Source organism: Dipodomys spectabilis, unplaced genomic scaffold (assembly GCF_019054845.1).
Source record: "Dipodomys spectabilis isolate Male_0828 unplaced genomic scaffold, ASM1905484v1 ptg000190l, whole genome shotgun sequence".
Taxonomy (NCBI): Eukaryota; Metazoa; Chordata; class Mammalia; order Rodentia; family Heteromyidae; genus Dipodomys; species Dipodomys spectabilis.
In genome coordinates this window covers 6476535-6493014 of record NW_024870867.1, presented here as the reverse complement: position 1 = coordinate 6493014, position 16480 = coordinate 6476535, and the positions used below count along the sequence as shown (strand labels likewise).

Below are 16480 nucleotides of genomic sequence, written 5' to 3'. Positions count from 1 at the left end.
ACTGTAGCAGTATTTTCCCTTAATTCATTCCACAAATTGTTTTTCTACTGAATTACTTAACCTATCAAAATACTCAGGGTTTACTGGCCTATAATACTACTTTGGAAGGAAGAATGCGCTTCATGTGTAGGGAATCGCTTTAAGGTAATGCTCATCATTTTGTAGCTCAAGGACTTAGAAGGAGAAATTCAGCATGCATAACCCAGCTAAACCTATTTTTTTCTCAATCTTTCCCTTTTGAAACCATAAATTCTGCTCAGTTTTGAGCTGCTGTGAAAAGTTCAGTTCCTTTGGAAGTGTTCTGCACCATAGGAAGGGAAATTAAATTTGTGAGAATGTTAGAAAATGGCACAGAAACAGGCTAGATTCATGAGAAATATACATACAGCACAGTTGAGGAGTGCAATTCACTTGAAGGGGCTTGAATTTCAATGTATTGGTCAACATTTAAAAATAAATATATAGTATATATGAAAATATATTTTATATTTGGTATATATATGTGGTATACATAATATGAACTGTTACCTCAGTGCCTTCTGCACTGACCACATGGTATTTTTATCTTGGTTAATCATTGCCATGTATTGTGACTCTGTGTAAAGACAAGAGGTTATCTGCTTTCATAGAAGCCTTGCTAGATGCACCCCTTATTCAGCATACTGTGCTGGAATCTCAGCAAAAGTATGAGTTGGTGAGTTCAGCAAAAAGGCACAGTCTATGTAGCATCAGCAAAGGTAGAGTCCTTGGAGGCCTAAGCTATTCAGGGTGCTCTAACCAAATGCTGGTCACACAGGGAATGTCAGCAGACATCAGCTGTTCTTCACAGCCAAGTCAGCATTTTCTAATGTCATTGGCGTCAGCAAAGAGGAAGAGGCTGGGAGGAAGCTTGTGAAAAGGTCAGGTATGAGAATGTCTATGTTGCTGTGGCCTAGCTTTGAATTTCCTAGGTGCTGGCCTTACCACAGGCACCTGGGGCAGCTGAAGTTCTGAGTCTGAGCTGAGACATTGGAAGAACAAGCTGTCAATAAAAGGAGACAGGGAGCTTTTCTATACACTGGCCTTTTAGTACTTGCTGGAGAGAAGAGAGTAATTGCTAGACTTAACTTGTGAAGCCCCTAATATCCCATTAAGTTCTAGTTTTAAGTTGCCCATTCAAAGTAGATAGAGACAGGGTGCTTTTTAGATACCACCTTCTTTGTTAAAGGAGGAAATGGAAGGGTTCAAGCATGAATTACTACGTCTTGTCCATGTAAGCTAGAGACATAGTCCACAATGTGCTTGCAAACTGACTTTAGAGTGGATTATTATATACAAGGGACTTAAAAAATTTAAATATATATTTTTTATTGTAAAGATATTGTACAGAGGGGTTACAGTTACATGAGGTAATGAGTACGTTTCCTATCGAGCACTGTTACCCTCTCCTTTGTTTTTCCCCTACCATCCCTTCCCTCCCCATCTTCCCAACTCCCACCCCCCCAAAAAAGCTGTAAAGTTCATTTTAAACATAGTGTCTTATACATATCACTGTTACAATGGGTCAACTTCTATCATTATTTCAGCATTTTGTTATTCCCCTTCCCCTTCCCAAATTAGAAAAATGTATATACAAGATGCAGTGCACAGGAATCAAATACACTGAAAACAGGGGGAGGAGCATACAAGAAAAACCAAAAAAAATCACATAGTACATTATAAGTACATTAAAAATAACAGCAACAAAGATAAAACCTCTTGTGTAAGGGACAAAAATCTTAAAGACAGGCTTTATAGACAATTGGTATTCCATAGTAAGAGGTAGTAGAAATACTTTCTCATGGCAATATGGATAAGGATAAGGCTTCACTACATAAAACCTCTGCTTTCCTCGTACTGGGGTGTAATCAATATAGAGCTCAAGGCTGGATGATATTAAAGAGGGTTTCATTACATTAGTAACCATTATGAGGTCATTATTGACTGGGTAATGACCAGTGTGAGGCAATTGGTGAAACAAATATCGTGGATGCTAAAGAAAGAAAGGAAGGCAAAGTCTGGTTGTGCCCATAGATTTTACAAAACTGGACTAAACTGATAAAAGCAAGAAAAAATAAACCTTGAATATTCTCCTAAAATATCACCCGTTCTCTGCGAAGGTTTGGAAACTGCCTTTACAGGAACCCAGTACTGTGATCATACTGTGTAGTATCATATTCCTACTTTTTAAAGAGTAGCATACATCAAAAAAAAAAAAGTAGCATACACTCAGCCTTGCAATCAAATTGAAATCTTGTCAGAATCTTGAGGGAAGTCTACTAGTCCAGTCAAATAAAACACAAAAGTTTAGCTGAAGAGAGAGCCCAGATCTACTGGGTCCTGGTGGCTCATATCTATAATCCTAGCTACTCAGCAGGTTGAGGTTTGAGCATAAAGATTCAGAGCAATCCAAGGCAGAGAAAACCACTCGACTCATAATCAGTTAACCAGCAAAAAGCTGGAAGTAAAGGTATAGCTCAAGGGATGGAACACTGGCCAGGAGTAGAAAAAGCCAAATGGGATTGAGAGTCCCTGAGTTTAAGTTCCAAAAGATCTCAGTTCCACCCTTATACTGAGAGTCTGAGATAAAGTAAATCCAAAAGTTGAGGATGATAAAAACTTTATATTTCCATTAAAAATTTCACACATACAATCAAGTAATTTGAGGCTAGACAAGCATCCAATGCATATCCTACAGAATTAAGAAAACTGAGGGATGACTAGGTAGGGGATGACACTGATCAAAATGAACTGTATTTATAACTTTTTGTTAAATGACAACTCCTTTGTACAATGACTGAAAGGTAATAATAATAATGATTTTGGGTGTTGGGTATGTTTGCATTCTGATTTAAGGAGCAAATTTAGTTTTTGAACTCCATTTTCAGTAATGATGTAAGGTTTATTTGCTATAATCTGGGATATTTTAGAGATTATTATTGAATACGTTAGTTTTTTATGTAAACTCATTATACAACCACTTAGAAACTATATTGGACTCGGTGCAGAGACATGATTCGGAAAGAGTGTAAACATGAGCTCAGAGTGGCGCTGGGCATTATTTGAAGAAGTGTTATGATCCATTTTGAGGTCTTTGCTCTTCATTAATGGTCCAGGGTTGTTACCAAAGACACTAGAGTGGCCACATGAAAATGAGATCAGAGCTGTCCTAACACACCACTAAACACTGCCTGTGTTTAGGAATATTTCCAGGAATTTAGACCAAAGAGACTAAAAACATTGGGAAAGGAAAGGGAATGAATACATGAGTACTCTCCATTCTTGATCATTCTTCCTGCAAGAATAATCTTTTTTCTCCACACTTGTCCTTTCCAGTGATAATTTGATTGATTGATAAGGCAATTTTTAATCTGATGAATTACATTACTTTTCATTCTAGATATGAGCCACCAGGACCCAGTGAAGCTGGGCTTCTTCTTCAGCTAAACTTTGAGCTTTATTTGACTGGACTGGTAGACCTACGCCCAATACATTTTGATTACTTTAAAGCTATCTATACTCCTCAAAGTATCAGCCATTATTCAAGTTATATTCAATTGTATTTTCTCTGTAAATAAAGACAAACTTGGCCTGTGCATTCTTTCCCGCTGCTTTCAGTTGTAAGCCTGTAATGGGTTGACTTTTAGATTTAATTTTAATGGAAGATCTAAGTCAATGTGCCCTTTTTATCTTACATAACTTTAATTAAAGATACTTCTGTTAACTTTAGGAGTTTGAAGATAAAGGGAAATGATCCCCTAGTTGTGTTTCTACTATCTTGTTTCTTTTATTTTTATTTTTGTGCCAGGACTAGGGCCTAAATTAGGGGCCTGGGAACTGTCATTTAGCAATTTCTCTCAAGGCTGCTGCTCTACATCTTGAGCCACTTTCAGCTTTTTGCAGGTTAACTGAAAGTAAGAGTCTCATGGACTTTTCTGCTTTGAACTATAACCCTCAGATCACAGCATCCTGAATTACAGGTGTGAGCCATCAGCCTCTGTTTTCCTTTCTGCTTTCTTTACTAAGCCCTGAAACCCACAAGTGATTTTCTAGAATAACAAATGAAGTGGTTTAAAGTTTTTCTTTTTATAAAAAATTCATTTTTTTGTATCCTTGATTGTCATGATGAAAATGCATCTTCTTTTTGATAGCATTCAGGTAAATGTGAAAATTTTATTTGGATTTGTTTGTGTGAATATCTTTAAAACATCATCAGGTTCTCCTTGTTGCAGGAACACCTGATTTTCCTTTGTTTTCATGGGATTTAAATTTCATCGTCTTAGCAATTTTAGGTCTTTTTCATCCCCACATTGAACAGGCCATTCTTACCATGAAACATAGATGATGACTAGTATATCCAACTATGAGGAAAATAGTTACAATACACTATAATTTGAGGTTGACCATAACATTTCCTCCTTGATATTTATACATCTTGCTTTTCCCCCTCCTTCCTTTTTCCTTCCTTCCTTCTTTCCTTCCTTCCTTCCAGCCACCTAAGAGCTAGGATTGCAGCCATACAGTGCAACTACAATACCCAGCTGGATCTAGAATTTCTAAACAGAAGACAGAATCAATATAATTTTAATCGTGTAGCCGTACTATTGACACATTAAAAGTTAAAGAGTTAAGAATCTGATAGATTAAATTTTTTATTCATTTTTTCCTTTTCTTTTTCCAGTCTTGGAACTTGAACTCAGTGCCTAGGCACTGTCCCTGAGCCTCTTCGTGCTCAAGGCTATCACTCTACCACTTAAGCCACAAGGCTACTTTCAGCTTTTTCTGAGTAGTTTACTGGAGATAAAACTAAAACTAAACTACAGACTTTCCTCAGCCTCCTAAGTAGCTAGGATTACAGGTTTCACTACTCAATTTCTTTTTTTTTCTTTTTTTTTTTTGGGGGGGGGGTCCAGTCGTGGGGCCTGAACTCTGGGCCTGGGCGCTGTCCCTCAGCTCTTCAGCTCAAGGCTAGTGCTCTACTGCTTGAGCCACAGTGCCACTTCCGGCTTTTTTCTTTTTGCTTATGTGGGTGCTGAGGAATCGAACCCAGGGCCTCATTCATGCAAGGCAAGCACTCTACCACTGAGCCACCTTCCCAGCCCCTCAATTTCTTATGTTTGATTAAGTTACAACATTTCAAATGAACTTTCTGTTATGCCACATCATCAACATGCATCTTTTCCCGTTCCAGCCCTCCTCGGCTTTTGCCTGGATCATTTCCATAGTCTCTCAATCTGTTTTCAACTCTTACTTCCCTGCAATCATTATACCACTGTGTGTGTGTGTGTGTGTGTGTGTGTGTGTGTGTGTGTGTGTGTGTGTGTGTGTGAATATACATATATATATATATATGTGTATATATATATATATATGTGCTGAAGTTCAAAATTATTTATGTTTTTCCCTGCTTTAGATTTGTCAGCAGCTCTCTGTCAGGTGGCTAATGCTCAAGTTGAATCCAGATGGCTACATATGGCAGATAAAAGTTACTCATCATGTTGACTCTCTCTAAGCTCTAGCAAAACATGCTGCTTGTAATTCCCCATGTAACACTCCACACATGCTTTGCTTATATTCTGTTCTCTGCCTGTGGTATCCTAACCTCCCTTCCTTGGTGTAATTACTACTTCAACACACTGCTCAGTAATCTGCTCCTCCCTGGACCAGGCTGAGTAGCCTCCCTGTGTTGCCATAGCAGCTAGGTCATACTAGCATTATGATGTTTACCATGTAATTACAAGATTCCAGACAGGGCATCTTTATCTGCTTTTTGTAGCTGAAAGCTACTACAGGCGATAGTTTATGTGGAATATTTAGCACAGTACTTGGTACAAAGTAAATATATAATGGGTTAGATATTATTCCCATCACTACTGGTAGATTGTAAAGCAATATTAGGGTAAATAGCTGTGTTTTCACCTCTGAAGCTTCTGTGTTGGGCACACGTGTAGTTACTCACAAATGCTTTAAACATATTTTGGTTCAGCATTTCAGAAAGCCCAGAAAGTACAACTTCCTCACAGTGTAGGGAGAATGTGGAAGCTCTTGAAGAGATTGGGGGTGTGGCCCAAGTGGCAGTGTACCAATGGAGGCTTTGAGTTCAATGGAGGGGGTCAGGAAAGAGCATCATCTGGCCCTACAATGTTTACAATGTCAACTTGTGTTAACTCTAGAAAAGCTGTCTTTTCATGTCTATTGTGATTATAAAGGGTCAAGTCCTTATTTCCTTCAATTAACTTCAAAGGAAAAAAATGAGTCTGTGACACAGAATGAGGAAAAGGATTTGGAGGACAGTTAATGATGCTATCTTTGATGCTCTGGCTACAGCAAATGTTAGGACAGTAAGAAAATTGAAAAAATGTTCTACATTCATTAAGAAAGAGAAGCCATTTATATTCCTTTTTTTTTTTTTTTTTTTGGTGGGTCGTGGGGCTTAAACTCTGGGCTTGGGCGCTGTCCCTGGGCTCTTCAGCTCAAGGCAAGTGCTCTATCACTTCAGCCACAGCACCACTTGCGGTTTTCTAGTGGTTTATTGGAGATAAGAGTCTCACAGACTTCCCTGTCCGGGCTGGCTTTGAACCTCGATCCTCAGATCTCAGCCTCCTGAGTAGCTAGGATTACAGGTGTGAGCCACCGGCACCCGGCTTACATTCCTTATATTTGGTCATGAGGAAAGTCCCCAACCTCTTGGCTTGAGATTGATTTAAAGTACAGATCCATCATATTTCTGAAATTTGGAGAAAGTTGAATGGCAGTGTACCATGTGTTGGAGGGAATTCAAGTTTCCATTTTTTAATTAAAAATTAAGGGAGAATAAGGCATACTTGAATTTAAATTCAATTATACTATATTAAAGAAATTTTCCCTTGAAAGATTGAAATGAATCAAATGTGCAATATTTTCTTATATTAGTAAAGTATAGGCTATTCTAATCTTTATGTGGCATATGTATTTTGAGTCAAAATTAGAGAATTATCTTCTCTCTTCTATCATCCCTCAAACTTAATCTCATTATTCTTAGAGAATATTAATAGAATTAGTATTTATTATGAGATGGATAATTACTTTTTTTTTTTTTTTTTTTTGCCGGTCGTGGGGCTTGAACTCTGGGCCTGGGCGCTGTCCCTCAGCTCTTCAGCTCAAGGCCAGTGCTCTACCTCTTGAGCTACAGCGCCACTTCCGAATAATTACTTTTTTAAAGGGACAAATTTAAGAAGTGAAAAATAGAAGAAAGTATCTTTTCAACCTCATTTATAGTGTTAAATTTCCAGCATAGTCTTACGAGCTTTCTTTAATGAATCTTGCGAACATGTGGTATAAAAATATCCATGAAAAATTAACAATTCTTCCTGAATACTTTGTTAAAAGTCATGGATTTTTATCAAAGAATAATGAAGTGACAATTTACAAATAAATCAAAGTTAATATTAAGGGCTAAACACATTTTACCCTTAGCTATTCTTCATATGATTCTCTTAATTCTTGTATATTTGACACTAAAATTCATTGATTTTTGACTATTGCAAAAATAATAATGCCACAGTGAAAGAAAATTAGGTAGTTAATATTAGTTACTTTGCTTGGGTTTTTCAGGTAGGTAAAGAATGATAATCCTATTTAGTCTTTTCATAATGTTTATAATTTATTTTTGTATCTAGTCATGTTTATATAGGATTTTAATAAATATATTAAGAAAATATTCTGTAATATTAGTGCCAGTAATAAGCATTAAATTTTATTCAATGATTTTCAGTGTCTATCTGTCTCCTAATGTGTCTTACCTAATTTGGTAAATAGATATTTTTTTAAATAAGTTAATTCCCCCAAATCAGTTACCTTTGGTATACTAGCTTAAACTCATTTGTTTGGTAGTACTGTTCTTAGCATAAGAAATCTAATTTGATTTGCTAAAATTCTATTAAGGATTTGGTAGTAGAATGACACCAACTTTGCAACAATTAGCAGTTACTAGTATTCCCCTAAATCTCTGAAAGAGTCTTTATAACATGAGGAAAACTTGTTCCTTGGCTACTTGAACAAGAATTGATTCTTGCCATGAAAGCATTTAGGCCTAATATCTTTAAAGAGTATCTCTTATTTTGTTAGTTTATTATTGTACTACAATAAATATTTTAGCCTTTTCTTAAGTCAATTTTAGACTTGCAATTTTTTTTACAGAAAAGTATCTAGGATAATCAAGATTTAAACATTTTGTAATAGATTTTTTAGGCTTAATAGTTTCTTGATGTTCTCTTTTTAAAGATTTGTTTCTATGATTATAGTTTACATAACTAGAGTTTGTTTGTATCTTCTTTTAATTAGATTTGCTAACAATTTATTTTCTTGAGCTTTATGGAGAACCAGCTTTTCATAGTGAAAGATAAATCTTGGATTTATACGTCTATTTTGCATTTTCATTTTGTATTTCAATAATGATGCTGTCCTTTTTTAAAAAAATTACCAACTGCTCCCCCTTGTATTCTTGATAATTATTTTGTTTTGATGTTCCTCTGTATTGGTTTGATGTTATTTCATCTTTATCCATGCTATTTTAATAGTTAATGTGAAGTTTAGAATTTTTGTAAGAACACCTTCAATCATATTCTATATATTTTGATGTCTTCTGATAGTGTTACTACTAGCTTATGACTAGACTTTTGAGGGTTTTTAAAAAATTAAAATAGTGTTACTTATGGGAAACTTCTTAGTTTTGCTTTCATTTGGTATTTTTATTTATTTATTATATTGATTTTTGAATAGCAATTCACTGTGCTCAAAGATGTTTGCCTACAAAATGATTTTCATTATTTGGAATAGAATTTAGCTGTCTAAATTATGATTCACTTCTAGAAATATTTCATGCACTTGGAAAAATAATCTTTCATATATCAAATGATATGGACTATTGGTATCCCATTTGTGGGCTGAAGCCTTGCCCCTAACATGACAGTGTTTGGAGATCAGGACTTAGAGAGACAATTAGTTTTGATGAATTCATTAGGGCAAGGTCCTTAGGATGGAATTTATAGTCTGCTTAGAACTGACACTGAAGATTATCTCCTCCCTCTCTCCCATGTGAAGACATATCAAAAAGATGGCCAAGCTGGCTGCTGGTGGCTCATGCCTGTAATCCTAGCTACTCAGGGGGCTGAGAGCTGAGGATCATAGCTTGAAGCCAGCCCAGACAACAAAGTTTGTGAGACTCTTCTCACCACCAAGATGCCAGAAGTGGAGTTGTGCTTCAAGAATAGAGTGCTAGCCTTGAGCAAAAGCAACTCAAGAATGTGTCTAGGACCTGAGTTCAAGCCCCAACAACAGCAACAAAAACATAGCTTGTCATCTGCAAGAGAGAAGAGCCCACACCAGGAGCCAAATTTTCTCATCATTTCAATCTTGGATTCCCCAGCCTTCTAGACTTGAATGGTTAGAACAAACTTTCTAAAATAGTGAGGAAATAAATACTTTTTCCATTGTTTGTACACCCAGTGTATGGTATGTTGTTATGATAGCCAGAGAGCCAAAAATATTGTGTACTGATTATTTCTAATTGCTCTATTATTTCGTTCCTATTTGTTTCCTCTGCAAATTAAGAGCTGTGTTCAAGTCCTAATATTAAGAATCTGTTGGAAGAAAATAAAGAGTATAAAGAGTATAAAGACATTCCACTAGATTCTAGATCCCTATCTGGAAGACTGGAAGAAGCATTTATGCTGACAATGCTGTTAACAACCTGCCCTCAGGTTGCACAGGATAAGCCCCAACTATACTAGTCACAAGTCCAAGTATAACTGAATTACATGCATGTTACCAAGTTTATACTTTTAAGGGGTGCTGACCTAATTAAGACCCAAAGATTCTCCTGGACAAACAGTAGACAAGAAACTAGACAAAAACAGAGCTGGAAACATGCAAATGAATTAAAAAATAAGGACTTTTAGATATGTTCTAGGAGGAGACCCAGGTAAATTCATGAAGGCTGAAAAACTGGGAGTAATTTGTCTATTGACTAAGCCAGAAGTGGAGATGTAGTTCAAGTGATAAAGCACCAGCCTTGAGTGAAAATGCTCAGGGATAGTGCTCAGACTCTTAGTTCAAGCTCTAGGACCAGCATACATTCACAAAAAAAAATTTCATAAAGAGATAAAGAAATAATTAAATGTGGTAGACAATCATAACATTAAAAGGCTGCAAATTCAAATGCCATCCATGTGCAATTTATAGTCAGATTGTAGTTATAATTTCTCTCTCTTAAAAAATCTCAACTAACAAATTTTGTCCTCTAACATTGTTTAAACGTTTTGCAATAGAAAGTGGCAAGAACTACACTCTTATCAACTTAATTACTTTGACTTCTGTGTCTCCTTTTCCAACTGTTGTTCATACCTGTCTATACCAGGCTGGGTCATTACTTCATTTGGTGAAAAACACAGTTTTAATATATCTAGAGCCAAGAAAAAAGTGGATTTTGTTATTTATTTATTTATTTGTTTTTGTCAGTCATGGTACCTTAACTCTGGGCCTGGGTGCTGTCCCTCAGCTCTTCAGCTCAAGGCTAGCACTCTACCACTTGAGGCACAGCGCCATTTCCGGCTTTTTCTGCTTAAGTGGTGCTGAGGAATCAAACTCAGAGCCTCATGTATGCAAGGCAAGCACTCTACCACTGAGCCACCTTCTCAGTCCCTGGATTTTGTCTTTCTAGTAATCAAGAATCTGGGAGAAACAGTCCAGCACTTGGAATTCAATGAGGAGAATGGTTATTTAAAAAACAACAACAACAACAACAGATGACAAATCAAGACCACTTACAATGAAGTAAAGGAAACTTTGGAACAATTTCATACTGCTTCAAACAATCTAACTGAAAGTAGATATGTGTCTATCTTCACTTCCATTGTTTTATTTAGTTAAAAAAATGGAATTCTTTAGACCAGGAGAAAATAAATTCTTTCCAAATAAATGCTATAATATTTCAAGCTATGGAACATACTATGACAGAAAGGGGACTATTATGTAAGTATTAGAGGAAAGGTATATATTGATCTCAAAGGACAAAAGAGAATTTGCCTAAAATGCTCATAATAGTCATGAATTACAATTTTATGTTTGAAAAATTATTTACAAAGTCTCTATGTAGTTAGCTTAATTCCTATCTCCAATCCATCCAATAAATATTCATAGTGTTCTTCATAAATGCGCCTTTGGTTTGGAGAAAGTGTAATAAAACATGATTTTTTTTTCTCTCAGAACTGCAATAAAGGAGGAAACAGCGACATTACAGTGTAATCAGCTTTGTGATCAGAACGCTTAATTATAATGTCAGGTGGCCCTGTTTGAAGCCTGTCTGAAGTCACACAGCCAGCTATGAGCATTATAAAGACAAGAATTCTGATTTCTTGATTCTGTGTTCACTCTGATTTCTACTACAACAATACTTCCTGTCACATCCTATTAAATCCAAGCAAATTAGTAGGAGCTCTGCTTTCAAAGTAAGAGTCATCACAGATTCATTTGAAAGTGGCCAAACCTGGTCGCAGTTGGATGGATACTTCTTCTGGAGTCACTTGAGTGTTAATTTCATTTTCACTTTCTACTATTACATGCACAGATGGGTTCTCTATGGAATCAGCTGAGCAGCCTTTGCGTATTAAATTGGAAACCGTATCACAACGTTCACTTCTTGATTCACCTGAAATGAAATCCTGTTTAAAAAAAAAAGGAGGATCCTGATGTTTTTAGTGCATATTATCTGATAGTACCAAAAAAAAAGACACACAAAGTAAATATTGCAAAGCAGCCATTTGTAGTGCAGAACAAATTATGAGATTGTTTAAAATAGTTGCATGTTCATAATAAGAATACTGGCAAATTTGTCATAAACAAAACTTTAATTTCAAACCTCATTTAAAAAGAAGAAAATGAATTATTAAAGAGGAAATTCAAACCAAGCACTTTAAATGCTGTTAACTGATCACTGTAAAATTACACCAATGTGATTCTTTCTAACTATTTGACTCGAGAATGACAGAGCCAAAAGAAAATTTTGCCAAAGTAGACCATTCATTGGCTCCAAATGTGAGACTCATATCTCAAAGGACTTCATTGGTATATTTATTATATCCTGTTTTGTTTGTAATATGAGAGGGACTCCTTGGAAATCATATGCTTAATTAAATACTGAAAGTTCATGAAATTGAAAATTGGATATCAAATTTCCTAGAACATAAAAGCACCTAACTTCATAGATGCCAAATTGCCTGTCAATAATTTGATAAAACAAAGAAGTTGTGTGTGTGTGTGTGTGTGTGTGTGTGTGTGTGTGTGTGTGTGTGTGTGTTATGAGTTGGAGATATGAAGGTTCCAGCTCAAATTCTCCTGACTTTGAACTCAATCTAAAATTTCAATATCATTTAGCTTGGAATTAATGGAATAAGCTTAAAATTTCAATTTATTTTGGCTGAAAATAAAATAATACTTCTAGTTTTCACTTAACTATTCAAGGTTTTTTCCTAAGGGTAGAAAACTATTGAAAAGTCAGGCACTGGTGGCTCATGCCTGAAATCTTACCTACTCAAGAAGCTATTAACTGAGGATAGAGGCTCAAAGTCAGCTCTTTCTGACATATCTCTGGGACTTGTATCTCCAATTTCCCATCAAAAAATCAGAAGTGGGGCTGGGAAAGTGGCTCAGTGGTAGCATGTTGCCTTGCATGCATGAGGCTCTGGGTTCTATTCCTCAGCGCCACATAAGCAGAAAAAGCCGGAAGTGGCACTGTGGCTCAAGTGGTAGAGTGCTCGCCTTGAGCTGAAGAGCTGAGGGACAGCGCCCAGGCACAGAGTTTAGGCCCCATGATTGACAAAAAAATTCAGAAGTGGAGGTGTGGCTCAAGTGGTAGAGTGCCAGGCTTGAGTAGAAAAGCTAAGGTAGAGCTCCTTGGCTCTGAGTTCAAACTCTAGTATAGGCACATGATAAAAGGAAAATCATTGAAAAGTATGATAATGTATCTTATCATGTGTAATGCTGGTCTAAAACATATGGGATAATTATTTATAAATACACTAAATGACTTTCCTGACAGTGGCAGTTTTGATTTAACCAATTTAACCAATCTTCCTTTTGTTCAAGTGATTCAGCGAATTGGAAACTAATTAATTAACTATTCAACTAAAGAATATTGATTGAATATTTACTCGGGGACAATAGTTACACACTGAAGATATGAAATGGTATGGATTGACTAGTGACCTTAAAAGCAATCAACAAATCATTGAGGAATTCATCCAGTAAGCAAGCAAACGTAATTATCGTGGGAATTAAGCATAGGAGAAGGACATATTGTCTTTAGGTTAAGAAGTAAGGAGATCATCAAGTTTAACTGGACATGAAAGTTAAAGATGAGGTCACTGACTAATTACAAATAAGGACATCCCTGGCACTGATGAGCTGTTAGATGAGATGATGGGGGGGGTGACATAAAAATTCATACAAAAATTTTGTTCCTTCCTCAGTTTCAAACAGGCTTTGCAAACAAGGGTCAAATCAAACAAATGGAGCTCTAGGCCTGTTTTTATATGATCTGAGCATCAAAAAAATGCTTCAATATCTTTAAAAGATGTATAAAAAAATGTGCCATCCAGACAATATGTGACCATGAGGACTGAAAGTATACTTTTCTTTGTGTCCATCTCCAAGTGAGAGGTCAGGTCATATGTGAATTTAAGGTGACAACAAATATTATTGTACTACATCATTTCATATGTTACTATGTAAGTTTAGAAGCTTTTTATCTTTCTATTTCCAATCAATTGGATATGATAAACTGGAGTTCATGGTGGAGATGCCTAATGTCATGGTCAAACTGGACATCGTTCTTAAATTTCAAATATAGTTCTGCTTGAATACTTAAGTACAAGCATATTTAAAAGGTGAAAGGGAATGTGTCATTCTTCCCAATCAAAATTTTCAGGTGTCATTGGAGCACTATGGAGACAGAAACATTATAGTTGCTTTGTGGTTAACTATGTGAGACCATGGTAAGACTAGGAGATTCAGAAGGTGAGGTACATTGTATCCAGTTCCTCAGAGAAAAGTGGCTAATAATTTTAGGGCATAATACCTGTCATGTTCTCCCAGTATACCCTAGGCTAGGTGAAAACTCCTGCTTTTTCTATGTTTGAGTGTCACCGAACGTGTCTGGCAGTATATAATTCATGTTTGTTCTTATTTGCTCATTCTTGTCTAGCATGACATGTCATACAAGGCCATATGCATTTTACAGATGTTAAAAAACATCTATGATTTTTGAATCATAGAAAGGAAATAAGGGTCAAATAGCTCCCTATTTTTTCCCAGCCAGCTAGGGAGTCTGTTATTTGTGTAACAAATGAAGAAAAAGGAACGATGGTTAATTTTACCGTAAGTGTACATCAAGCTATGATGCCACGTGACCTTTAAATGTCAATTGGTTTTGCTGAAATCAGCAAAATATTCTCAATTATTTTGTAATGTCTGAATCAGCATGGCTGTTTTTACCCCACTGTGAAACAAAGGCAGGAAAACACTGCCAATTGGCCAATTAGGTTTGAAAAGAGAAGAAAAGAGCAAGGCATCAAAATCAAGAATGGAATGTTGTCTCTGCCCAATGTGGCCTACTTTCCACTTCATATAAAAGAAAGCAATTTGAAACCGCACCCTTTTAATTTGGGGTATTTTGTGTCATTTTAATTTCTTATAATCCTTGTATTTTACTTTTTTTTTACAAGGAAAAACACCAGCAAATTTATATTCCAACTTTGTGCATCTAAAACCAATTGAGAAAGAAAACCCTGGGCTGAAGTTACTTTGGCTGGCTGTTCACCAGTTGTTATTTTCATCCCTTTAAGATAATAGTCTGAGTATAAAAATAAAACAAAGGGTTTTTATTGTTATTTTGTTTTGTTTTGTTTTCCCCTCCACTTGTCTTTTAAAAAATATTTTATTGTAAAGATGCTGTACAGAGGGGTTACAGTTACATAAGTAAGGTAATGAGTACATTTCTTGTCGAACATTGTTACCCCCTCCTTTGTTTTTCATCCCTTTAAGATAATATTATGGGCATAAAAATAAAACAAAGTTTTTGTTTTGTTTTGTTTTGCTTCCTCCCCTACTTGTCTCTTATGTCTGAGGCTTTTTTTGGGGGGAGGGGGTGCTGGTACTGGCGCTTGGTCTCTTGATCTTGCTTGTTTTTTGTTGTTGTTTTGCTTTGTTTTATTTTTATACTCAGGGCTGGCATTCTACCACTTGAGCAACATCTCCACTTCAGGTTTTCAACTGGTTAATTGGGAATAAGAGTCACAGATTTGTCTTCCCAAGATGCCTTTGAACCATGATTTTCAGATCTCAATCTCTTGTGTAGCTAGGATTGTAGGCATGAGCTACTGCCTGATTGCTTGAGTATTTTTTACCTCTATAATAGCAACTTGCTTTGAAGTGGAAGAATTCTATCACATTCCTTTGGACAATGAATGCCCTTCATGTTATGTTTTAGGATAACTGTGCTCTGAGACTCCCTTTGAAACTACAAAAAAAATTTTTTTTTGAAACGACAAAATTTTTAATTGACTTTTTACTTCTGGTCAACTTTCAAAATTATATAAACAGGATTATTTCATAGCTACTTTTTTCTCATTATGAAGATTAAAAAAATCTTTTTCATCCTTTCTTTTCCCTCCAGCCATGCTGCCTAAGAAACCAGAGACATTTGTCATATCTTAGAATGAATGACATGTGATCTTCTAACACTTTCTAACACAGCTTGCTTTCCAATGGTGTCTGGTCAGCCACAGGGAGAGAGTGGACAGCTCCTCCTGTTAGCAATGTGGACAGTGACCAGCACCTAGCACTGTGTGCTTCCTCTGAAGTTGTGTTATTAACACAAGCACTCTGCCTTATTACCTAAGTTCTTTACAGTTAAAAGTCCCACATTTTAAACAATGCCTGTGTATCACACCCTTCCCACATTGTATCTCCCCAATAGTGTGAGGCAAGTGTCATTAATATTTTCCTCTTAGCAAAAACAGGAATCAAAAATTATGTTCAAGGTTTACCAAGTTAGAAATTGATGGAATTAGGATTTGAATCCCATTTTGTTTCTCTTTAAAGCCTGATTTTTCAAACTCTCAAGCCTAGTACACTGAGTATGTATAGTAACAGTAGCATTTTGAGACAGGAGCAGCTAGGTGAGTTTTTCAGTGTTTTCCCTGAGATCCACTATGAAGGAAATGGCCTTCAGTTGACACAGGTTGCTATCTACTCTGCCAGCAGCTACCTTCCACACCTCCTCCTTCCACAGTGACCTATCCCTCTGATTACCCCAAATCACTCCTTTTGGGCAGGATTAACTCTTATTCTCAGACTTATGAATTTTCCGACTTTTGGTATGGATTACAAAGATGGAGAAAGGGTCCTTCTGTACCCAGATGTAACA

At 36.2% G+C, this 16480-nt stretch overlaps 1 protein-coding gene across 3 annotated transcripts in view; it reads right to left on the bottom strand.

Annotated features, from left to right (window-relative positions):
• Nucleotides 1-16480, bottom strand: part of Itgb8 (integrin subunit beta 8) — an 81489-nt gene that overhangs the window by 36019 nt on the left and 28990 nt on the right. For 2 of the 3 annotated variants that reach the window (XM_042695806.1, XM_042695807.1), the window contains exon 3: nt 11543-11717. In XM_042695806.1, the coding sequence (XP_042551740.1) occupies nt 11543-11717 (175 nt within the window). The remainder of the gene's footprint in view (nt 1-11542; nt 11718-16480) is intronic. The other variant, XM_042695808.1, reaches the window with a different exon arrangement.